Below are 25,379 nucleotides of genomic sequence, written 5' to 3'. Positions count from 1 at the left end.
GGAGTCATGAAATGTCCAACGGTATAGAACCCTCGTTTTGGCAATCCACATTGCAGGAAATAAAAATAACACGATGCACCTGAATTGACAACACATCTGAATTGAGGAGACTGGGAGCTAAATCACAGTGTTTGACTGAATGTGGGAAAAAGTGGGGCACAGACCACAAGTTGACCCGATGATGCCCAGAAAGAACAGAAAAGTACAGATGCATTTAGTGGATGCTAAGGAGGCCAGAGCAGATTTAAAATAGATTCTGTAGCTATCCTATGAGGCTTCAACCTCAATTACATCATTACCCCAGTAAAGGATCCTGTAGAGAGATAGTATGGTGAGACTGGCTACATGCCATTGTAGGCAATCTGCTACTGCTAGCAGCAAATATCTCCATCAGCTGCTGATGGAAAGAGCTCTGAGTGACTGCAGAGAATTCTTTCCCAGGTGTCTGGCTGATGGGTCTTGCTCACATGCTCAGGGTCTAACTGATCGCCATATTTGGGGTTGGGAAGGAATTTCCTCCTGGATCAGATTGGCAGACACCCGGGGTGGGGTGGGGGTGGTGGTAGGGGGGGGGGTCGCCTTCCTCTGTGGCATGGGGCGCGGATCACTGTAGGTTTAAACTAGTGTAAATTGTGGATTTTCTGTAACTTGAAGTCTTTTTAAATCATGATTTGAGGACTTCACTAACTCAGCCAGAGGTTAGGGGGTCTATTATAGGAGTGGGTGGGTGAGGTTCTGTGGCCTGCAATATTCAGGAGGTCACTAGATGGTCATAATGGTTCCATATGGCCTTAAAGTCTATGAATCTGTGAGTGATTACTGAGTCATAGAGCATCTTCACTGGCTCTGTACTGGCTGAAGAGACCTCTGTCCCAGGATACAGCAATCATGTCAGTGAGTAGCTGGATTTGACTTCCAGTAAGAGAACTAGTGTGCCAACGGCCTATTTGCCTTGAAGATCTCTGGTGATTTGCTCTGTAACCCTGGATATTGAGAGTGAAAACCTGAAGAAGACAAGCTTATCAGGTAAGGTTATTACTATCATGGTGCCATCATCTTCACATATGTACCTGAGATTGGAAAACCTTATGTTGGTGATGTGACAGAGCAAGGACGTATTCACTCCATGTCACAGTATCAGAGATCTGGAGTTTCTACAAGCTAGGCTGGACGTGGAGTTAAGTACCAGCTGCTTCAAGGTTCAATCATCAGCAGTAGCAGCTTTCAGTGGCTGGACAGCAGCATTTCCATAGGCAGGGACCCTGATTTATTCCAGCTTTCTGAAGACTTTTCATAAACTGAATCTAGTAGTGCATTGCGTGGTCCCTGAATGGCACTTGAACTTGGCGATTAGCATCCTGAAGGCTCCTTCTTCAGACCTCTGAGGAAAATATCTATGTACATTTATTTTCCTTGTTGTGGAATGCTTATCTGGAGTGATTACAGAACTCCAGGCACCTTCTGACAAAGAACCATAACTGATCCTTCACTGGGACAAGCTTGTGCTTAGAACTCTCCATAATTCAGACTCAAGATATCATCAGACTTCCATATGAAACAGGAGTTTATTTTATACACCCAAACCCAAACAGTAAAAAAGAAAGGTAGACTCATTGTCTTGCTGTCTCCAGAGGGCTTGTCTACACTGGCACTTCACAGCGCTGAAACTTTCTCGCTCAGGGGTGTGAAAAAACATCCCCCCCCCCCCCCCCCACCCCCCGAGCGATGCAAGTTTCAGCGCTGTAAAGTGACAGTGTAGACAGTGCACTGGTGCTGGGAGCCAGTCCCCTTGTGGGGGTGGATTTTTTTTTTTTTTTATGGCTTTCCCAGCGCTGGTGCCGTGACTACATAGCCATGTTAAAGCGCTGCTGCGGCAGTGCTTTAATGTTGGTAGTGAAGACATATCCTTAGATTTAGGGAGTTTCAGAGACTGTTTATTTTGCACTAAGGTCTAAAGAAGAGTCAGGCAGCCTGAGGTGACCATTTTGAAGTGGATCAGGAAAGCTTATGTTACCGTGGAGAAAGGTTGTGACAGAGACTTTTAAGGGATACTCATCCCAATCAATGGGATTTTCTTTGGTTGGGACAGGAGAAGTATCTTTATTAGAAATTGGCAAGGTGGCCATCTGGCCATCATCCCATGCCTCTGCCAAACATTGGAGTTGACAAACAGGCTTCTGCAGATGCAGTTTTTGGCAGCAGAATATTGCAGGCAGCTGTCAAATGCTAATCTGTCCCATCCTAAAAAGGAGTGAGCTGCTTTGGGAAGCCCAAGCATCTGGACTTGTATAGAAGATCAAAGAAAGAAGAGGATTTTTTTTACCATTGCCTGTTAATTTTTCTTTTCTTTCTTCTCCCCCCCCCCCCCCAAGATCTTCTCTACAGGACTTGCAGTGTTGTAGATTAGCATCTATTATTCAAGTTCATTTCTGCATTAGAATTTATTGAAAGGTTTTAGTTTGTGTTGTGAATTATCATTAACATAGTTGGTTTCCTATGTTTTCAGTCCAGTTTCTATGGAACAATTTTTGAAGTGTTCATCTCAAATCTGAGACAGTTAGAGCCTTATATATATATATATGAGGATATGTTATCATCAAAATACTTTTGTGTATTGTATCTATTTGCCACCTGGGAGAAACTATAACCCAGCTGTTGGACTGTTACAGTAAATCTTTAAGATAGGGGAAATTGACCCTTTTTGTACAATATCAAACTTGTACAGCACTGAGGATTTTAAGCAGCATATGTCGCTTACAAAAGATTTCTTTATATTTCCCATACATAGAATCATAGAATATCAGGGTTGGAAGGGACCTCAGGAGGTCATCTAATCCAACCCCCTGCTCAAAGCAGGACCTAATCCCCAACTAAATCATCCCAGCCAGGGCTTTGTTAAGCCTGACCTTAAAAACCTCTAAGGAAAGAGATTTCACCACCTCCCTAGGTAAGCCATTCCAGTGTTTCACCACCCTCCTAGTGAAAAAGTTTTTCCTAATATCCAACCTAAATCTCCCCCACTGCAACTTGATACCATTACTCCTTGTTTTGTCATCTGGTATCACTGAGGGTAGGCAACCTATGGCATGAAGGCGGCATGCGAGCTGATTTTCAGTGGCACTCTCACTGTCTGGGCCTTGGCTACGAGGCCGGGGAGCTCTGCATTTTAATTTAATTTTAAATGAAGTTTCTTAAACATTTTAAAAACCTTATTTACTTTACATACAACAATAGTTTAGTTATATTATAGACTTATAGAAAGAGACCTTCTAAAAAGGTTAAAATGTATTACTGGCACGCAAAACCTTAAATTAGAGTGAATAAATGAAGACTCCGCACACCACTTCTGAAAGGTTGCTGACCCCTGGTCTAGATCCATCCTCTTTGGAACCTCCTTTCAGGTAATTGAAAGCAGCTATCAAATCCCCCCTCATTCTTCTCTTCTGCAGACTAAATAATCCCAGTTCCTTTAGCCTCTCCTCATAAACCATGTACTCCAGCCCCCTAATCATTTTTGTTGCCCTCCGCTGGACTCTTTCCAATTTTCCACATCCTTCATATAGTGTGGGGCCCAAAACTGCAGATGAGGTCTCACCAGTGCCGAATAGAGGGGAATGATCACGTCCCTAGATCTGCTGGCAATGCTCCTACTTATACAGCCCAAAATGCCATTAGCCTTCTTGGCAACAAGGGCATACTGTTGACTCATATCCAGCTTCTCGTCCACTGTAAACCCCTAGGTTCTTTTCTGCAGAACTGCTGCCTAGCCGCTCGGTCCCTAGTCTGTAGCAGTGCATGGATTCTTCCGTCCTAAGTATTTCATATTTCATGCTGCACTGACATTTTTCTCAATGTTGAGAAGAATATTGGTTTGTTTTACATTGTCTTTAGATAGCACTGCAGTTGAGTAGTGACCAAAGCTTTCAAAATGATTGAAAAAGCAGCTGCACTTTACATTTGGTTATTTGGTACCCGATTCTGTTGAGCTATTGTGTCAGACCAGTAAGTTTGGATGGATTATTGAGAGTTACAAGGCTGATAGTTATTTAAGTATGAGATATGTGAATTGAAATTAAATTGAGATTTTTTCAGATGAGCCTGAGATTATTCTTCTGTGAAGGAATTATTTCGTATGGTCAGTTTCGTTAAGTGGGAGAAAAAGGAGAGCAATGGTTTTTAGATCTGTATCCATAAATTCTTGGTCAGTTTCTCCTCTCACACTTGTTTTCCCATAATTTAATTCCATTAATTTCAATAGTTTCTGATTTACACGCCGTAAATGGGATTAGAATCAGGCCTTCTAGGGCCTTTGTTTCAGTGCTCCGTTGAGGGAGGACAGGCATACTTTAAAGTAAAACCAAATTAATCTCTGCTTGGCCTTTGAATCTTGGAAAGCCACTTGGAGAAAAGGAGAGCTTGCTTGAAGGACAGATTTTTCGAGCTTCCCCAGCCCTACTTGAGAACCAGTGGTTTCATTAAACGTGAGCTCATAAATCTGTAAAAAAAGGTGAATGCTGCTGGCATTTTCTTGTACATTGCAGTCCTCCTTACGGGCCTTTTTTTTTTTTTTTTTTAAATTAAAATGAAGGGTGTGTTTTGGGAAGGGTGATGCTTTCATTTCCAGGCATGCCATAAAATGACCCATAAAATGTCTTGGTACCTTTCGTGCCTGAAAAAATTGTCTCTTTCCCCCCGCAATGCTGCTGCAGTTATCACTAGACTCATAGACTCTAAGGTCAGAAGTACTTGTGGCACCTTAGAGACTAACAAATTTATTAGAGCATAAGCTTTCGTGGACTACAGCCCACTTCCAAGAAAGCTTATGCTCTAATAAATTTGTTAGTCTCTAAGGTGCCACAAGTACTCCTGTTCTTCTTTTTGCGGATACAGACTAACACGGCTGCTACTCTGAAATCTAAGGTCAGAAGGGACCATTATGATCATCTAGTCTGATCTCCCACATGATGCAGGCCACAAAAGCTGACCCATCCACTCCTGGAAGAATTCTCTCCTTGACTCAGCTGTTGAAGTCCCCAAATCATGTTTTAAAGACTTCAAATCGCTGAGAATCCTCCAGCAAGCGACCCTTGCCCCATGCTGCGGAGGAAGGCGAAAAACCTCCAGGGCCTCTGCCAATCTACCCTGGAGGAAAATTCCTTCCCGACCCCAAATATGGCGATCAGCTGAACCCCGAGCATGCGGGCAAGATTCTCTAGCCAGACACTCTGGAAAAAGTTCTCTGTAGTAACTTTTAATATCCCATCATTGTCCATTGTTACTAATTACCAGCGATGGCACGTTATTGACCTGTTGACTAAAATCACTTTATCCTATCAAACCATCCCCTCCATAAACTTATCAAGCTTAATCTTAAAGCCAGAGAGGTCTTTCGCCCCCACTGTTTCCCTCTGAGCTGTTCCAAAACTTCACCCCTCTGATGGTTAGAAACCTTCATCTAATTTCAAGCCTAAACTTCCCGACGGCCAGTTTATATCCATTTGTTCTCGTGTCCACATTAGTACTGAGCTGAAATAATTCCTCTCCCTCCCTGGTATTTATCCCTCTGATATATTTAAAGAGAGCAATCATATCCCCCCTCAGCCTTCTTTTGGTTAAGGTAAACAAACCGAGCTCCTCGAGTCTCCTTTCATACGACAGATTTTCCATTCCTCGGATCATCCTAGTGGCCCTTCTCTGTACCCGTTCCAGTTTGATCTTCATCCTTTTTAAACATGGGAGACCAGAACTGCACACAGTACTCCAAATGAGGTCTCACCAGTGCCTTGTATAACGGAACCAGCACCTCCTTATCCCTACTAGAAATACCTCGCCTAATGCATCCCAAGACCACATTAGCTAGAAGTGCTCAAGCTAGATTCATTATGATTTAGAAGAGGAGGTTTGGTGGCAGAGTGTTCTCCGTAAAGGGCTTTCAGCTTGGAACCTACTTCTCTACCTTGGTCCGAAATAGTTCAGTTCTGTTGATCTTCAGAGCATTCTCCAAGGGACATCTATTCACTCAGCCTTTTTCAAAAATGTGTGTGTGGGAGGGGGGGGGGGGGAAGACCATGATCTGTGGATCCTAATTCAGCAAGACGGTTGTCATGACTTCAGTGAGACTATTTAAATACTTATAGTATGAACCTGCTTATGTGTTTTGCTGGACCAGGGCTGATAGTTGAAGGTTTGTTGGCTATTTTATGGCTGCTAATAATTTATCCTGCTTTTGCAATTTGTGTCAAGAACATCTAGAGTTTCAGCAAGATACCTTTAAAAAATATTTAATACATTTAAATAAATAAACTAAATATCCAGGTAACAGCAAAGACATATTTAATAATTTAAAGTAATCTATTTACAGTCTCTGAAAAGGTCAGAACATTTTTATTAGAACAAAATTCTAAATCACTTTTCAGTCACCACAACCCCAGGATCCATAGGTTTGTGTACAGTCCAGATTATTTTTTTCATCAGCATGGGTTTTCCAAAGGTGTAGTGAGGCCCTTGGAGACATGCTTCCTTCCTACAGGACAGAAGGCCTTATCTTTTTTTACAGGAACTCAGTGTTGTTCAATGGAATCCACCCTGCAGGGCAGGAAACCCACCTGTAGGAGAGGCAGAATTTTAAAGTTCCAAGACTGTACTTCTAGAGATTAGTGACTGCATCAGAAAGACTGGCTGTCATGCACAGAGCTTAATTTCAGTATCTAAAATAAAACTAATGAGAAATTGAAGGAAATCTGTATACATTAAGATCCTCACATGTTTCCACTTAAGATGACATTTCTTCTCTCTTAAAACTCTCCCACCCAAATACAGTCACCAACGCATCCATAGTGCAGCCATCTTTTTGTCATCTTCAGATGGAGATGTGCTCACTGGAGCACTTACTATCCCTTCATTGGCAGACATTCTTCATTTGCAGTCAGCTTTCTAGTCCTGAGAACCACCACTGCTTGATACAATCAAACTTTCTGCAATGGAAAGCTGCCACAAACAACACTCCAGTTTTGTAGCCTTCATTATTAATCAGCTCTCAAAAGCCCTTGAAATAAGGTGAATGTAGAAAATATTGCTTTAATATTTCTGTAGATTTTTTTTAAGCCCTTTGATTATGTACATTAAGAGCTACGATCTGTGTAAATAACCTTCCTGTGTTTCAACTTCCCCCGCCCCTTGGAATCTCTTGTGTGATAAATAGCAAGGCTACTGCTCAGCATGTACCAGCACCTGGGAACAATCATGCAAAAATAACAGTGAGAAACGGCAGAGCGTCTGTTCTTGACATTAACTTTCCTCAGGTTGACAGACTGCCACCACCAGATGTGAAACTTATGTGCCTTTTTTCCACTGTAGATGGCGGCCTTCCTGCCTCTCTTTTTAACTCTAATAGATTACATCAGTTCCCTTTTGAGCATTCATAAAAAAACACTTGTGACACCACAGTGATCACTGAGAACTATCACTTTATGATTATCAAGCAATTTTTAAAAATAATTTTAAAATATTGGAAACTGGAGCACTAGTGAAGCTACACACAACTTTTATTATGCGTGAGGAAATGTTCACTTCAGGCACTCAGAAGGACAGTAAAATCTTTCTCTCTACTAATGATTTATTTTTATGTTAATTCCACAAAGCAATCTTTTTCCTTTTACTGTAATATTCACTGCAGCTTTTCCCCCCTCCTGGTTCCTTATGTCTGAATTGTATTTGTAACAATAAAATCTAAATATTTATTAGTAAGTGGAGAGAAACTAGAACTGAATAAAACTATTTATAACAATAGCTAAAGGGGTACAGTATCAAATATGCACTTCTATCCCTTTCAATTGTTTGTTTTTCCCATTTCCAAAGTATTACAAAGTCTGCCATATTGTCTTTGTCCATTTAAAATATGTCCTTTTTTTTCTAGCTCTGCAGAAGCAAATACTTAGTGTTTCTCCTCTCTTTGTGATGAGTACATCCTATAGAAGAATGATGTCATCTATGACACAGGAATTTTCCCCGCTGCAAATCATCAGTCCGGCAATTCATTTAGCATTTTTTCAATTTTATAAAGGCACAGGGCTCAAATTCTCCTCTGCAGCACACAGCTTAGGAGGGAAATAAGTAGAGGCTTGTCTGTGCCAGTTATGACTTCCTGGTTCTGTGCCAGCGTGAGTTAGAGCATCTTAGGAGCTCCTCTACTTTATGTCAATGGTATATGATCCCTAAGGCATCTTATACTAGGAGTGGAGATTTACCATGCAGAGCTACACTCGGATGGCAAGGGTTGCCATGACAGGAGCCAGTTCCATGTGCTCTATCTCAGCTAGTAGTTCCCCACCACCGGGGAATTCTCTGCTAGCAAGCTACTGTCAGGATCTGTGTAGCACAGAATCAGTGTCTTTTGAATGCTGTTCATACATAGGTATTCTTTTATTTCATATTTAGTTCAGGAAAATCTTGCAATGATCAGCTGTTGGGGAGTCAGCTGGTATTTCAGCTGCCTGCTTCAGCCCATGCTGCAAAGCTTTCTTTTATTATTGCCTACCTCTGCAACTTTGATGGCAGAAGGATAAGTGTAAGGACGCTAGGCTCTGATTCTGTACTGTATCACATCATTTTTATGCCACAATAACTCCATCGAAGTCAGTAGACTCACCCTGGTGTAAACATGGCGTAATGAAATGGAGAATCAGGCCTTCAGTTTTACAAATTGCTGTAATATTTGCATTCTTTGATTTTTTTTTCTCCATGTGTAGTGTTATCTTGTATGAAACAAAATTAATTTTTAAACCATTACTGCAAGAAACTAAATAGTGTATAATAGTAAAAAAAAAAAAAAAAAGTGTGCAAATTGCTTTTGTGCATGTAGGTCAGACCATTACATATGCTGCTTGTACTTGCAAATGCATTTTACATATACATAACTAACACATGTTGAGAAATGCAATTACATGCAAAAAATTTATACATGCAGAATTGTGGGTAAAAATTTAGACTGTGCTTTTCAGAAGTTTGGTCTATTATTTTTAGCTCAGAAATGTTGTTAGTCCTAATGTCATAAGTATGTTGGACAAGAATCTGATCTCAATTACATCACTTACCCCAGTGTAACTGAGATGAGAATCCAACAGTTATCTTTACATTTCATCTTGTTCGTGCTCTTGCAATCATAATTTCCTTCCTATTTGTTTATGAACAATTAAGATGAAGAATAAGTGATTTTTAAGGAAATAATTTCAGTGCTTACATATATATTCAGAGTTGTGTGCATAGCTAGAGAGTGTCAATTTTCAATTGTATGAATGGTGCTTAAACGAGAAATTGGCTGTCTTTGTTGTTAGAGTGGAACAAATTACAATTTTGAGAAGTTTTTTGTCATTTCATATTTTCATTAGATTTTTCTCATCATGAAAATTCTGGGATATAAAGAATATAGATATTACCATGTGCTCTGTAATCTCCCTCCCTCTCTGTACATTTGTCAACTTGGCTTTAAAGGAGTAACCATCAATGTGAACTTTGATCTGCTTTAAGCTGCATTTACATGAAACATAAATCAAAACATATAGGGATGTAACTTCTAAATGCCTTTACTATCAGGGATGCAGAACAGTGAAGGAACATAGAGGTAAAGAAATTTTATTACAAGTTTGAAAGCAGAAACTTTTAACATTCAAATGGGTGAAGTGTTTCTTGGTTGAGTCTTGGCTCAGATGTACCAAATGAACATTAGTTTATCCTTTTAATGTACAACTGTATACAGGATTGTTTAATTGACATAAACAAAAAGCTGACAGGATGCCTGGTTCAGCTGTTTAACTGGGAGCTCATTTCCTCCTCTTTTATTTCCGTTTTTATGTGACGAAGAGAACATTATGTCCATAGTAAAGTACTGAGCTTTGAAATGCTTAAGGGTAAATATATGACTGAGCATGCAGAATGGAAAACTAAAACAAATTCCCATCACATGACTAAGGACTTTGCTAGGTTAGACCAAAATGCTCAGCACCTTGCAGGATCAAGCCCCACATGCAGAAAAATTCCTGTTGCACAGGTATAATTAACTGCAAAAATGTGGTGCTGTTTTTAAATCGGCATATAGTGTAACTGTCTGTCTAATTTTATTCTTATAAACAGTATGTGTTGATAAGCCTTATAAATTAGCGGGACAGTTGTGATTGTTTAAAAAGTCATAATCTCTGACATTGTAAGTGCGTAGATAGTAGATAGAATTGTGTCCGAGTGTTATCAGCTGGATGAGTCTAATATGTTTTAAAAGCTTGAATGACAAGAGATCATGTTTCATGGCATAGGGTATTTGAGTTGTTCCATGTACATCAGTGCTGTATGGTGTACAGAAGAACATGGCATTTCTATGTCTTTGTACTGTCTTCATAAATGTTTTTCTTAAGGAAGAAAAATGCTGTTCCCATTTTGCAAAACTAATTTCCATCCACAAATCAGTCTTCTGCCAGAGGCAAGAAAAACAATGGCTTTAATTCTTTTTTTATTTCATGCTAGTAGTCTAAGGCTGCAGGGAATATTCTTTTAGAACTTCAGTGTTTTGTCTTGTTTAGCAAGACAGATTTTCTATAATTTTTTCATATGCAGCATGTGGGATCCGTGTAAAAAAATGGAGAGTGCAAGACTGAAATCATCCTATGATATACTAAATACCTATGTACTCTAAAGTTGATACAATTCTAAGCAAACTGATTAAAAAAAAAATCTCTCAGCACCATTATAGTAAGTTTGTCTGTTGTTTTCAGGTTGACCCCCTGTTTACAGTGCCTGCACCTCCACCTCCGATTTCCAGCAGTATCACGCCTCAGATTCTGCCTTCCTACTTTTCCTCCTCTTCATCCAATATTGCTGCACCAGTTGAACAGCTTTTGGTACGGACTCGTTCAGTGGGTGTAAATACTTGCGAGGTTGGAGTAGTAACAGAACCCGAATGCCTTGGACCCTGTGAGCCTGGGACCAGTGTGAACTTGGAAGGGATTGTGTGGCATGAAACCGAAGAAGGTAAATTGTGTTTGTTTTGTTTTTTTCATTAGGCTTGTATATTAGATAGGTATATTAGGGGACTTACCCTGTGGTACCTGTCTGAGGTGGTTCAAGACTATTCAACTCCCATCACCTGCAGTGTCTCTCACAGTTTTATAAATGTTACTGAGGGCTTGTCTAGACTTACATTTTATAGCGCTCTAACTTGCTGGCTCAGGGGGGGTGAAAAATCACCCTCCTGAGTGCAGCAAGTCTGAGCGCTTTAAAGGCACTAGTGTAAACAGGCTCTGAGCGCTGGGAGCTAATCCCCTTGTGGAGGTGGATTACCAGGGGCGCTGGGCGCTCATGCACGACCACACTCGCACTTCAAAACGCTGCCGCGGGAGCGTTCCCGCAACAGCGCTTTGAAGTTTCCAGTGTAGCCATGCCCTGAGCCTGTTCATATCCTTAAAAACATTATTGTTAAAGTGTTGTGTTAACTGACTTTGTATAAGACTGAATGTTCAATTAATGATGTAGTTAATCATAATATTAAGAACTCATTAGCAAAATAGAGTTTTATTATGTGTCTTTCTTGAGGGGTACGTATATTATGAGTGTGCTCCTATGAGTGGTACAAGTGAAAACTATAAAACGGAGCAATTCTGGCACCCAGGCACCTTGATCAATACTGCATGTTTATATAATAAAAGCTATTCCAAAGACCCGTATTAAAATTATTCCTATGTTATGTTATCAATTATTTGTCTTTTGCTTGTTTGAAACCTGTTTTAAGGAGAAAATATTTTTGTTTTAAAAGGAATGTTCCATTGGTTGCAGAAGGGCTAGCTAACCCAGTCTGATTTCTCCAATATCCTTAGATGGTACTTGGTCATATAGGAGTGCTGTAGAGCTTTGGGGAATAAGAGATGTTGATTGGCTGGTGATTTAGAATGAAGTAAATAGAGAGAGGATTATGCTGCGATATGCAGATTTTTCCGTTTTGGTTTTTAAAAGCTCATTATTAAAATTTGAGCTTCCTGTTGTTAATTACAGACGCTCCCTGGGTTACGCAAACCCGACTTATGGAAAAAGTTCTGTAAGCTTTTGGGGGGGGGGGGCGTGTAATTGTTGGAGATATGTTCCCGACTTACACAAAATTTGACTTACACAAGGCGTTCTGGAACGGAATGCTTGCGTAAGTCGGGAAGCTTCTGTATAGAAATACTGTATGTGTACTTCAAACCATTGCAAGTTTTGATGTAATAACTAATAATAAGGTATTTCCCAAATTATGGCTAAAAGCTACTAAAAGATCCTATTGTGAGTATTGTCTCCTGTTTGTTTTGAGTGTATTCAGTTTGTAGTGGTTTTAACTTCCTCTGCAATGAAAACCAGATTATTTATAAAAGTACATAATGAAATAATACAACAGTGCATCAGTTGATAATATATCCTGACATCCTTGAGATATATGCACAATGGCATTTGGTCCTTTGCCATGATATATAAGAGCTCACCAAAGTGCTCTACAGTGTCCTCTGAAAAATCAATATAGCGAGTCAGATTTACCTGCTTTTATATGCTCTCATCCATCCATCTTTCTCTCTGTGTATGTCTACAACAGATTCATAAGGCAGATTGATCCTTTTAGATTGTTTGTAAAGCACAGTATAAATTCTGTTTTAGAATATTCCAGCAGAGATGGCTGTCCTTAGCAGCTCCAATCTTCCCTTTACTGGTCTGCATTAACCAGTGTTGAAATGTGTGGGTGTTAACTGTGGTGACATGAAAGAGCAGTAGCTCTTAATAGTATTATTCTTGCTGAATAAACTAAACTTCTGACCCCCAATGACTTTAAGAAGCCCTCCTTGTTAAAGGTCTAGGGCCAGAAATATGGTATTTTATAAAGTTCAAGCACACTTGCAAGGATAACATTCCATTTGCATTCTCTCAGTGCTCTACCAGTTTAAAGCACTTGTTGTTTATTAAAAATTAATGCCCAAATATCATTAATCTCTCTTCATCCTGCATAAAACACTCTTCTAAAACAATTGAGGAAGCAATGAAATTGTGAAATAGTTTTGAATGCCTATGAATCTTAATATGGGTTTACGGATATTATGTGATAGGGTTGCAGGGATAAATGACTACATGCGGTGCAAGGAAGTAGAGAATCAGGCTCTTACATGTAAATTCTCCAGGGCAGAGGCAGTATCTTCATGTTAGTGCCTAACAGATTGTGGATACTGATAGAATAATGATAATTAATAATAATGTTATGCCCTATATAATACTAGCAACTCAACAATGGTAGTGTAGCTTGAGCCTAAATTGCGTGAAAGGAGTAAGATAATTTGTATGGTTCGCTCTAGGGGAAAAAAAAAAGAAAATCAGACCCTGCTTAATGGAATATATGATTACTATATCTGGATGTTTGGTTATTCTCTTACCCTTTCCCAAAACAGTGTACCAGCACAACAGTGTATTATGAAAATTGCCTACAGATGATTAACTTTCCTTTATATTTTAGTTTTGACATTTGGAGCACAGGTGCACGCATGTATTTAGCCGTTTTCAAATTTGCTCAAATTTCACATTTCCATAGAAGGTCTATATTATAGTTTGCATGAATCCATGTGTGCTGAAATTTGTCATAATCCTTTTATGAATGCAGGGTGCACATGGGCCTTTTATTTAATTTTAACGTTGGGTTTATTATCAGGTATCTATTTTGTCTAGTTATGATTTTGACTTTTAATTAGGTCAAAGCCTGACCTTTTGCACTACTGCTTTAAATCTAGAGGAACTCCACTGAAGTCAATGAAGTTATTCTGAATTTTCACCAGTATAACTGAGATCAGACTCTGGTCCATTGTTTATAATGCACAGTTGAATTTTGGGTTTCTTTTGTCGCCCTGGCCTCTTATGTTTTTTCATCTTTCTTTCCCCTTTGCTTCAAAGCCCATTACAAAAAATAAAAACCTACAATGTGGCTTTTTCAGGGCACGATGAAAGAGTTGTAACAGACTAAGGTGTAAGAACTTGGCAAAGGTCAGAAATTATAAGAAATTTGAATAATTTTGTGTGTGATATAGCCATTTGGTAAAATGAGTTGTTTAATGATCAGCATGTGCTTGTAGGATGTCTGCACATCCTACATCCTTCTGCATGTGGGAACTATGAACCAAATGTGCTCGCTGAGGAGCTTTCAAACACTAGCTGTGGGAATGCAAATACAGAGAGGATGTGGCGGTTACAGCTATAATGAGAACAGTTACAGTTGGTAAAGGAGATGAGTTGATATTTTATTTTGAGTTCTTTGCTAAGTCTAATACATACTTTTCTAGACAAGGGGAAGTATACCTGGGAATTAATGTTTTGAAGATGGCTAATATTTGAAATAACTGGTTCCCTTTTAGGATCATTACACAAAATGTCACATTCTGTATTTGTTCTTTGTCTAGGTCATAAGAAGGCTGTGGTTTTATTAGTCTAGTTTTTAGGGTAGCCAGTCCAAAGCAAAAAACCACATCGGATTTCAAGCAATATTGTGGCTGATACAAAGAGAGAGTTGTTGTTATCCTATTTTTCACTTATCCCAGGCCAATCAATCCCAGGCCAATCAATCCAGTCAGTTTGATAAGAAGATTTCATACATAAGACCATTTTTTCCTCTGACTGTTTCAATTTTAGGATGTGGGAAGCAGACAATTGAAATCTGTCACATTTTATAATGGGTCTTTGTAACTAAATGTGGCTGTGATTTCACCAAATATAATTTTTACCAAATGATGATTATCATATGCGTATTTCTTAAATGGTCTAAGGGTGTTCAGTTTGCACACATGTGTACTGTAGGCATTTACTGTTCCCATCTGCATAATCTCATTGTTTGGCTGGGACTTGGAATGTTTTCAATGTGTTTTTAATTGTTGTGGAGGAAAAAGAAAAGAGGAGGAACTGGTGGGGCTACTTTCTAGTAGTGGTATGAGGAATAATTTATAGGCAAGTCAACCTGAAACTTGGCAGCTGATATGGATATTTGATACTATAATACTATAAACTACAATTATAGGAACATTAAGAATCACTGATAAACAGCAATGTGGTTTTGTTTTGTTTGTATCTAATATTGGACATTTTCCCTTGGAAACAACTGTTAAGAGGGCATATTTTTAAATTTAGGAATAAGGTTAACCTTGAAAGCTTTAATTGACTTCTGTTAAAATGCTTCTAAAGAGTGCAAAAAGGCAGTGGGCTTCTTGGTTCATACTGCTTGGAGGAAATAAAAATCACCAAGAGAAAGGGAAAACCACTTACCAACTTTCTAAACTGCTTAGAGGTTGTTTTTATTATTTTGTTTCTCACAGTCAGTTGCCCTGGGTTATGTCCTGCTTTTGGTCCTGCATCTAGTAGTGGAGTCAGCCCTTCACTGTGAGAAGTACTTACACTGATGATTACTTGTTTGATTACTTACACTGATGATTACTGAAAATGGATCAGGAAACAACCATCAGTCACCTTGCTGCCTTTGTGTACAGAACAAGCTGTCGACATGTGGTGTTCAAGTTTTCACATTGCTGGATTGACAGTCTTCCTCTTTGTGGAATTTGGGTACAATTTGTTTTTGTCGTTATATAATAAATAATGGAGAAATGAATTGTATTTTTGAAAAGAGTTCTGTTGTCAGCGTTGGCATGCTCTCTTTATAATTGAGATTTGTTCTCAAATTTAAACCCTAGGAATCTGAGGTTTGTTTTCATTTCATTATGTTGGTTCTTATTAGAGATGAAATGGGGTCTGCGAATAGGGAATTGGGCTAAATATTTTTCCATGTTTATTCTGCAGCCAGTTCTGCCATAACTTTGCAGAAGAGCACATAAGAAAACAAAAGAAAACACCTTCATTCACATATAGGCATTCCCAAATCTATTATAGAAGGCTTTTCCAACTTCCCCATCCAACTCTTTTGATTGTAGGTACAGTTTTGAAAATATAGTTACTATACAGAACTGAGATTGAGAATTCCCTTCCCACATGGCTTTGGTTTTACAACCGTATTTAAAGGGACACAATCAATTTGAAATCTATTCAGTTGAAATATATATATAATGTAAAAGTTGTTTACCTGCCCCTGTATCCCCTTAGCAGTTTCCAAAAATTGTTTTCTCTTATTTTCTGTGTGCAAGACCCACATGTGAAAAACTCACAAATACAGAGGAAACTTGACTACAGTGGAACAGTGAAACTAATGATACTGAAAGTACTGTCGTATGCCCAAGTAATCAAATGCAAAAAATAAAGAAAAATAAGTTTTTGTTTCTCTGATCTCTTTGTTAGAGGAATCTTAGGTGCAGGGCCGTCCTTAGCCATTTTGGTGCCCTACACAGCCCCGCTCCCCCCCCCCCGCGCGATGGGGCTGTGTAGGGCCCCAGGCCTCCATGCAGGGGGGAGCTGGCCTCTGGGGGTGGGGTGGGGGAGGGGCCGGCCCCCAAGTGGAGTGACCCGCCCCCAGCCTGCTCTGCTCCCCTGGCTCCTCGCCGGCCAGGGGAGCAGAGCAGGCTGGGGCCAGGTCGCTCTACTTCCTGCCGCTGGTGAGTGCAGGGAGCCTGACCCCTCCTGCAGTCCTCAGGGAAGGGCTGGCTGGAGTGGGGGTGGAGCAGGGGCAGGAAGAGGTGGGGCAGGGGCTTTGGGGAAAGGGTGGAGTGGGGGCAGGGCTGGGGCGGAGCAGGGGTGGGAAGAGGCGGGGCTGGGGCGGTGGCCATGTGGAAGAGGCAGAGCAGAGGCTGGAGCAGCATGCAACTGCGTAGGGCATCAGGAAATTTGGTGCCCTAAATTTCCTGGTGTTCTACGCAGGTGCATACTTTGGGTAGGGATGGCCCTGCTTAGGTTCTGTGTAAGAACAATAGACCAGAAGGGCAATTAAGTCAACAGTGAAAAGAACAGGAGTATTTGTGGCACCTTAGAGACTAACAAATTTATTTGAGCATAAGCTTTCGTGAGCTACAGCCCACTTCTTCGGATGCATAGAATGGAACATATATTGAGGAGATAACTATATATATACACATACAGAGAGCATGAAAAGGTGGGAGTCATCTTACCAACTCTGAGAGGCCAATTAAGTAAGAGAAAAAACTTTTGAAGTGATAATCAAAATAGCCCAGTACTGTGTCTCTTTAACTGCAGTCATTTCTCAGTGATGCACAATGCCAAGTTACTGAATACCCCAAGCTTTCCTTGCTCTTCCTCATCAATACTGTGATGCTTATTCCCAATTTTCAGTATAAAATTATTAATTCAGTGGGAGATAGATGTGCAGTGTTCTGATGTTTAAAGGCAAAGCCTGGAAGATCTGTTAGAGAGGGATAATTTTGTTATTTATTATATGTATTATTGTAGCACCTAAAAGCCACAGTATTGGACCAGGATCCCATTGTGCCAGGTGCTGTACAAACACAGAACAAAAAGACAGTCCTTGTCCCTAAGAGTTTACAATCTAAATATAAGACAGACAACAGATGGATACAAACAAATGGAAAGAATGAGACAGTATTGCCTAGGAAGCAGAGAATAGTGGTGGTGCCGTACACTTTAGCCACATCGCATATGGCCCGCAATTTAATTCTCCCACCAGAGATTTGAAACAGGACTAACTGTAGAGCCCATCGCATCTTAGTGTGTGATGATATAACTTTGCGTGCCAAAATTGAGAGCCATCCAGGCCATTTATAAAGCCAAAATTGGTTTCTGTTGTGTGACATCTGGTTAATGCGGTCATTAGCATTGCCCCCACTGCTGGTATTTGTTATTGACTAAAAATTAGTGCACATCATGGGTGTAAATAAATTGAATTAACAGCATAGTTTAAGGTGTTTCAGTAACATAGTACAATGTTTTCCAAGCTGAACCACTTGATGGGTTGTTATAAAAATGCATGGTTTTCCTTAAATTACTTTTTTTCCTCATCTCTTTCTTTCTTTGCTAAAGATGACCTCCATTTTTTAAAAACTGTGTTTGTGCCCTTTTTTCTTATGTGTGGTGGTGTATTTTTCTTTAAAATTCCCTTTCTAAATTTGTTTTTTCTGCTTGAGTTTTTTAACCATAGAAATGGCCAAAATGTCAAGTTGGTTTTCCCTGAAGTAGCAGGAAGAGCCCTTCTGTGTGTACCAGAACTGTGTATTTTGACCTCTCATAATTTCATTATGGGTGTTGAGTCTCTAACAAAGATGTCCTTTTCTAAAATACTCAGTCATTAAAATTAAATGAGTGTTAAAAACAAAAAAGTCAATACAAATTTTAAGCAGCCAGTTAAAATTCCTTTCTCCTCTCGGTTGCCCAGGTTTCAGTCTGTTGAGTCTTGTAATATCATCACAAGGCTATTTTTCTAGTTACTATACCATTGTACATGTTAGACAAGACCTGAATACCTAATGAAAATTTTTTTTTAAAGGAAAAAACCTTTCATGCTTTCTTCTTGTGCTATATTAATAAATAAATAAAAAAATCCCTCCTCACTCCCACACCTCCCCAAAAACCCAACCGCACACAAGTGCAGTGGCTTTTTTTTTTTTTTTTGAAACTTGACTAGTCACCTTTAAGGGAAAAGTATTTAAGAAACGTGCGTAGCCACATTATTGCTAAATACATTAAATTCAACTTCAGAATATTGCTTCTCATTAGCATTCTCATTCTCCTTCAGCCAATTTATACTAGAGAAAGAAATCCATATGACATTGTTTAATATGCAGGTTGTGTATCCATACTGATTCATATTCATATGATTCATATTGACTGATGCAGATGTAACGCTAAGCAGAGCATAGCCGCAGTTTTTACTGACTGTATTTGAAATAGCTGACCAAGAATGTCGAAGGTGTCTTATTTAGCAAGGGCAGTAAAGGCCAGCTTCTTTAAAGGGAACCAGCAAATGCCACTTTTCACAGCTCAGTGAAAAGATTAAGTGCAGCTAAATGGGTATAACCCAAGGCACAGAATGTGAAAAGCTAGCAAATTACAGACAATAGTTACATAAAAACCTGCTTCTTGCAAGACTGCTGCAGTGCAAGACTCCCTGCTCTGCTCATACATACATAGAAAATTATTCCTTGTTCAAACAAACATATGTGGGTGGGGAGGGTGCCTAGAAAGAGGAAGGAGGATGATTAAGATTGAAAACATTGGCTTGGAGCTATTTGAGCATGAAACTGAGCCTGCTCCACCGATGAGGTTATGAACACAGCAGTTCCTTTAAGACCAAGAAGCCAGTCAGTATTCTAAAGCAAAATCACACAGCAGCAGTTTTTTACGACTGACACCATTTCATTATAAAGTACTCACTGCATGTTCTGTTTATGTTTATAGCAGGCCATCAGGGCAGAGTGACTGCAAAGCAAGAATATATTTTTAACGTGCATGGGTATTTTTTAAACTAATGAATATCATCAAAGAGAGGAATGAAACATAGCTGAAGTACCATATGCATCTAACTTGTTACAGAGATTAAACAACTTCTTTCAAAATTACTTATTATCACCACTACTATACAGTATTTTTTGCAAGTGTTTCAACTATCTCGGCTACCTTTAGGAACGTTTAATCTCTTCTGACATGCATGTTATGCTGTTGGGTTACAGTAGGCAATGGGGTAGGGAGAAACAAATTTGGTTCCCCTTATTACTAATATGAATTAGTATGTAGATCATACAGACAGTGGTTCTCAAACTTTTTTTTTTTTTTTTGCAGACCACTTGAAAATTGCTGAGGGTCTCGGTAGATCACTTAATGTTGTTTGTACCGTTAGCTAACTATTGTAAAGCACTTTGGATAAAAGCACCATATAAAAAAAAAACCTTCGTAAATTTTTGTTTGTTTGTTTGTTCTACAAATAAAGCACACAACTCATATTTTAATATCAGTAGTCTTACCTTTCTAATGTAATGGATGTGCCCTCTCCCCTTCTGTGGCAGCCCTCGAGCTGGGGCTGGGAAGGAGCGGGGTCTCCCCTGCCACAGCAGTTACAGAGCTGAGGCTGGGAAGGAGGGCCATATCTCCCCCGCAGCCGCAGACCTGGAGCTGGGGAAAATCGCCTTTTTTTCTGGCCACCGCAGCCCTGCACGTCCCAAATTTCCCCCACCCCCTCTTCTCACCCCACTGCCCCCTCCCACCTACCCCCTATTTCCCCCCAAGGCCACCACCTCCCCTTACATGTGCGTCTTCTCCAGGGTCCAGGTATCTAATTAGTGGAGTCCCGCTTGTGCGCCTTCACTAATTAGGTGGGTGGCCCTTCATTTTCTCGTGTGCAGCTGCCCAGGTGTGCACCTTAGAGGGAACTATCCGTGGACACCTGAATGGAACTCGCGGCCCATTGGTGGTCCGTGGACCACAGTTTGAGAACCTCTGCACTAGAGAATAGGAACTTTGCCTTTTGTTGTTTTTTTCTTCTCCTCCCCCCCCCCCTTTTTTTGTTGTTGTTGTTGCCACGTAGCCAAAACCTGCTGTCAGGATAGCGACTGCTTTGCATGCGGTGAAGTGAACAGAGTTTGGCCCCTAATATTTTAGAATTAGCGGCTACTAGCTATTGAATTTTTTTTAAGCTTTAGGGCATATTAATAATGAGTCTGGTAGTAACTGCTACTTGGCAGGAACCGCTACTGCTGACAAAAGAATATCCAAAGACCACGAGGGACAACTCAGTTCAGAATTTTAAAATAATGATGAATCTTTGGCCTTCAGATTATGTTTTTGTTCTGAAAGAGGGAGTGTAAAAAAGGCGAATGGGGTGGAGAAAGAGAGAATATCAACTGAAGAAAATTTCAAGGGAAATGTCTTGCTTTGATTTGGATTGAAAAACTGGGTCTAGTTTTATTAGTCAGTCATAGAGTTTAAGGCCAGAAGGGACCATTAGATCATCCAGTCTCACCTCCTATATATCGCAGGACACCAACATCACCCTGCACCTGCACACTAAACCCAACAACTGAAATGAGACCAAAGTATTACAGCCCACAGGAGACTAGAGCATTAAGTGACACAGGCAGAGAAGTGGAAGGAACCCTTAGTTGCCCCTACAATAGCAGAGGAATGACTCAGTGAGATATACCCAGACAATCCTGGCAAGTGACCCACACCCATACACTGCAGAGGAAGGCGAAAAACTCCCAAGGTCACTGCCAATATGACCTGGGGGGAAATTTCTTCCTCACCCCACCTAATTAGATCCTGAGCATGTGAGCAGAAACCAGCCAGCCAAGCACCTGAGAGAGAGAGAGAGAGAGAGAATACTCGGGTGCCGCCTCAAAGCCCGACCCGACCCACCCCACCCATGTCTCATCTCCAGCTGTGGCCATCCATGATGCTTCAGAAGGAGATAAAAATAACTTTCCCAGATTACCTGAGGGATAAGAGGGTGGAATCCCTTCCTGAGCCCGGCCAGTGGCTGGCTGAAACCCTGAAGCATGACCTTTACAAACAAAAGACATACACTGGAAGTGAGCCTCGGGGCTGTTGAGCCCTGTCCCCTACCATCACAAGCAATCCATCCTACAATTTCACTCATAACATTAACGTTGCAATGGAAACTTCAGTCAAGGTTCATCAAGTCTGTTGTCCTAAACTCCTCTAGATTTGTGAAAAAAAACACAACATAAAATCTGATTAATCCACAGTTCTTTCCAGTATGACTAAAATTCTTTCTAATCCTTTGTTCTAAAAAAGCATTAACCAGCTTTGAAGGTTTTTTATTTACATCAAAACTCAGAGGGTTTGTTTGTATTTTCTTTTAACTTTTACCTTGATGCAGACTTTTGAATCTCATATAGATTTTTTTTAAGTGAATGTAAATACAGAAATGAGGAAGTTGTCCTCATGTTTCCATTTTTTAATAAAGGGGGAAAAAGTATTTTTAAAATCTCTTTTCCCATACAGTTTGTTGCTGCCATTCTTTTTAATGTGTGTGACTTATTTGCTAAATAGTCGCTTTTCAGGGAAGGTCAGAGAGAGATAATGACAGAACGCATTGCATTATGTTTTTCTGTATTTAAGTGGTTTGACTAATTCAAAAGCAGCTGTAGGATGTATTTTGTTTGTTTTCATTTCAGCAGAAGTAGGTCAAGCTGTACAAAAAAGGGAGACTTTATCAGTAGCATGAAGATCTCCATTCATAAAACTGAGCTGAAGTTAATTGTCAATAGATAGTGATTCCATATCTTGTGCTTAACATTGAAACAATGGTTACAAGCAAAGACAAGTCCAGAAAAATCTTCAATTAATCTGGTGCTTAAAATTTTACTTTAAAATTTCTGCCCTTAGATAGGAGGTTTTATTAGGGTTTACTGCTTGCTTTCCCTTGCTGAGATTGACTTTACCACCAGACTCATTTATATGCTTTTGTGTAAAGGGAGCTTCCATTCAAATAGATTCCATTTCAGTGCATCAGTGCAACCTCCATTTGGAGGACCTAGAAATATAAAGGAGAATCTCAGATTTAATTAAACGAGTGTTTTTTCCAAACTCTTTTCCTTGGGAGGTTTGAAAGCTTGTCATTGATTTTTTTCATAAAGTTCACAAGTTGGTTCACAAATTATTTTCCAGGACTGGTGTCTGGAGTCTAGAAGAATCATGGATCTGGGCCCTTGCATTTTTTTAATGAAAACTCCAGATCAGTTCACATCTGCAGGGAGCATTTGTGCCCAAGCTACTGCTGGTGGCACTGGAGCCTCTACAACCTTCCTCTGCCTGCATATGAGCATAAGAAGGGGCAAATCAGTAGAGTAAGAGACACCATGGGCAGTATGCTACATGATGCTGAGAACAAAAGACTTATCACATAGGTCAGTATTTCCAAACTTGGGTCCTTGACGTTAGGCATCTAAATACTGAGATGTTGAGAACCAGAAGCTTCCATTGACTTGGTGCTAAAATATAGACCTGCATACTTAACTGTGTACATCCAAGCTTGGAAGTATTTGCTTAAACCTCTCTTTGCCTGTTTTTTTTTTAGTGTATAAAGGGGATCCACCCAGCCTCCCAGGAGTGTTGTGACCATTAAGAATTTAATGTTTGTAAGCACATCAAAATGGCCGTGTAACCTTCCAATCACTGAACTTTCCAGTCACAGCCTCAGAAATGTAGCTTATTTGGTTAACTGTCCCTTGCTGAACTTGCTGAAAGTTGACAACTATGCAACTGGGCTTCACTTCTTTTGTAGCAAGAAGCTAGTTAAGATGGGAGATAAACATCATGGTTTTTCAATACGTTTTTCACCAGTTTCTTTGTAACCATGCTGGCTAGCCAAGATTTGTTCAAAACCATATTAACTGGAACAAAGCTGAAACACTGGCCCTTAATTCGTTCTAGTGTGGAAAAAGCCAAAGAGAGCAAAATAATTCTCCGCACAAACGCCGCCACCACCACAAGTCCGAAAGCATCCCCACCCTGCTTTTCCCAATCCAATACGAGCCTTCCACACTGCACAGGGCACTTTCCAACAAACTAGCCCATTCGCAAATGTACTATGGACATCTGCAGCAAAACTCTCATATCTGACTTGACAGTAGTGTCTCAGAGGCCTATTATTCCATCTGAGGAGCTGCTCCAGTTGGTATCTTGAACTTTTTCTTTCCCCGGCAGACGAAGGTTCTGTTTTGTTAAACTGAGATATGTTTCAAACTGCTGACTAGAGAAGCAGTGAGCTTCAGCATGATGAAGCAGTGGGCCCCAGCATGACGTCTAACCAATGTTTTGAATGACTGTGCTATCTTACTGCTAACTCTTCTCTATTAACAACAGAAATGAGTTAGTGAAACATTTCAGTCATTTATTTCCTGATTTTAGCCTGGAGGTTTTCCCACAAGAATAGGTAGACAGTCTCTTCTTGAGATAGAGATTAAAGTAAAAGGTGACAAATGATTACGCTCAGAGGTCTGGATTTTTCCATTGATGGTGTATTTTTATGAAACAGGAAACTAAGTTAACCCATTTCTTCATTCTTATCTTAATTCTGCCAGACCAAGTGTCCTTATTAGATTAGTAGAAACGAAGTGGGGGGCTTTTTCAGAGGAGGTAGGAATTCCCAGCCTGGTGTTGCTCCAGGGGTGAAGGTGATGATTGGGTTACAAACTATTCTGTTGGTCTAGACAAGAAATGACAGGAAATAAGCTAGAGAAAATGTTTTTGTATCCCTAAAGCGTTATCTGAGAGGAGCACAGTTAGTAATGTCGTTGTGAAAAGCAGCCTCCATTTGGACAGACAGCTTGATACAAGGAAAACTGCTAATTTGTTTTCGGCTTCAAGGAGATTTAGAGTCTTTGCATCCTTGGCAGTAGCACACAGTGTAATTGTTTCCCTGCTCCTTAATCGTCAGTCTAGTTGCATTGGATTAATGTAGCTAGGAAAGGCAGAAATGTTTACTGAATTTGCTGTACCAGAGTCCTCATTCTGAAGGACACGGAGAAGTTGTATAAGGACTGTTCTGACTTGATGGTATATTATGAAAACACACTTAGCTTGTGTCTAATAACAAAACCTCACACAGAAAGAGGGGAAAATTCAGTTCCTGGGTATGGAGAGGCAACAGAACTATCACCTTGTGTTGGCGACATTATTTATACCTTGCATATTTCACATAGGGGCATTCTGCAAATAATACCTTTGCTTTAGTCTACAGTGCATTTTCTGTCTCCCCCCCCCCCCCCATTTCCACAAACTCATTTTATAACCCTATAATTCAAACATTTTTTAGAACCCAACTGTATCCTGGGAGGTTTGTTCATACTCCCATTATTCACAATTTGGCATTGTTTGTAGATAGCAAGTGTTTACATTTTTAGAATTTGTGCTATTACATACCATTGGTCATAATCCTAGATATGCTCACCAAAAATGGTCTTTAGAAAAGGGAGATAGCATATTATTGAGCAATTAATTTGTTTAGTCAGTCCAATGGTAAAGCTTGGGTCAGCCTTGAAGAGTAAATTTCATTGCTGGGATACATTCTTGGCTATAAATGAATGCAATAATAATTCTTGCTTTGAACCTTAAAATGCACAATAGACACAATAACTCTAGAGTTCAACTTTACAGGCAGAAGGGGCTGATTTATGGGCAGCTGTTGAAAATGCTTCTAGGCAAATTATTTTTTAATCTATGAATTAAGAACCTGTAGTAAATTAATTACTGTATATTGGTGCAGTGCTAAGTTGCCTACAGCTATGCAAGACTTTATTTTTAATCTATAAATTAAAAACTTGTAGTAAATTAAATAATGTATATTGGTGCTGTAATTTACTATGAATTGATAATAACTTTCAGTTTGCTAGCAGAGGGATCAAGATAAAACTGTTTCCTGCGGTAGCTTCTTGGCACGATGCCTTTTTAATGGCGGAGGAAGGGAACAGTTT

General features: G+C 39.9%; 1 protein-coding gene across 5 annotated transcripts in view; it reads left to right on the top strand.

The window, feature by feature from the left end:
• The window catches only part of ZNF608 (zinc finger protein 608), a 105,653-nt gene that overhangs the window by 42,315 nt on the left and 37,959 nt on the right, over positions 1–25,379 (top strand). For all 5 annotated transcript variants that reach the window (XM_005305168.5, XM_005305166.4, XM_005305165.4 and 2 more), the window contains one exon: positions 10,761–11,016. In XM_005305168.5, the coding sequence (XP_005305225.1) occupies positions 10,761–11,016 (256 nt within the window). The remainder of the gene's footprint in view (positions 1–10,760; positions 11,017–25,379) is intronic.

The sequence above is a fragment of the Chrysemys picta genome, chromosome 6 (genome assembly GCF_011386835.1).
Source record: "Chrysemys picta bellii isolate R12L10 chromosome 6, ASM1138683v2, whole genome shotgun sequence".
Taxonomy (NCBI): domain Eukaryota; kingdom Metazoa; phylum Chordata; order Testudines; family Emydidae; genus Chrysemys; species Chrysemys picta.
Note: the sequence above shows the minus strand (reverse complement) of the source record. Positions and strands in the feature narration are given on the sequence as shown.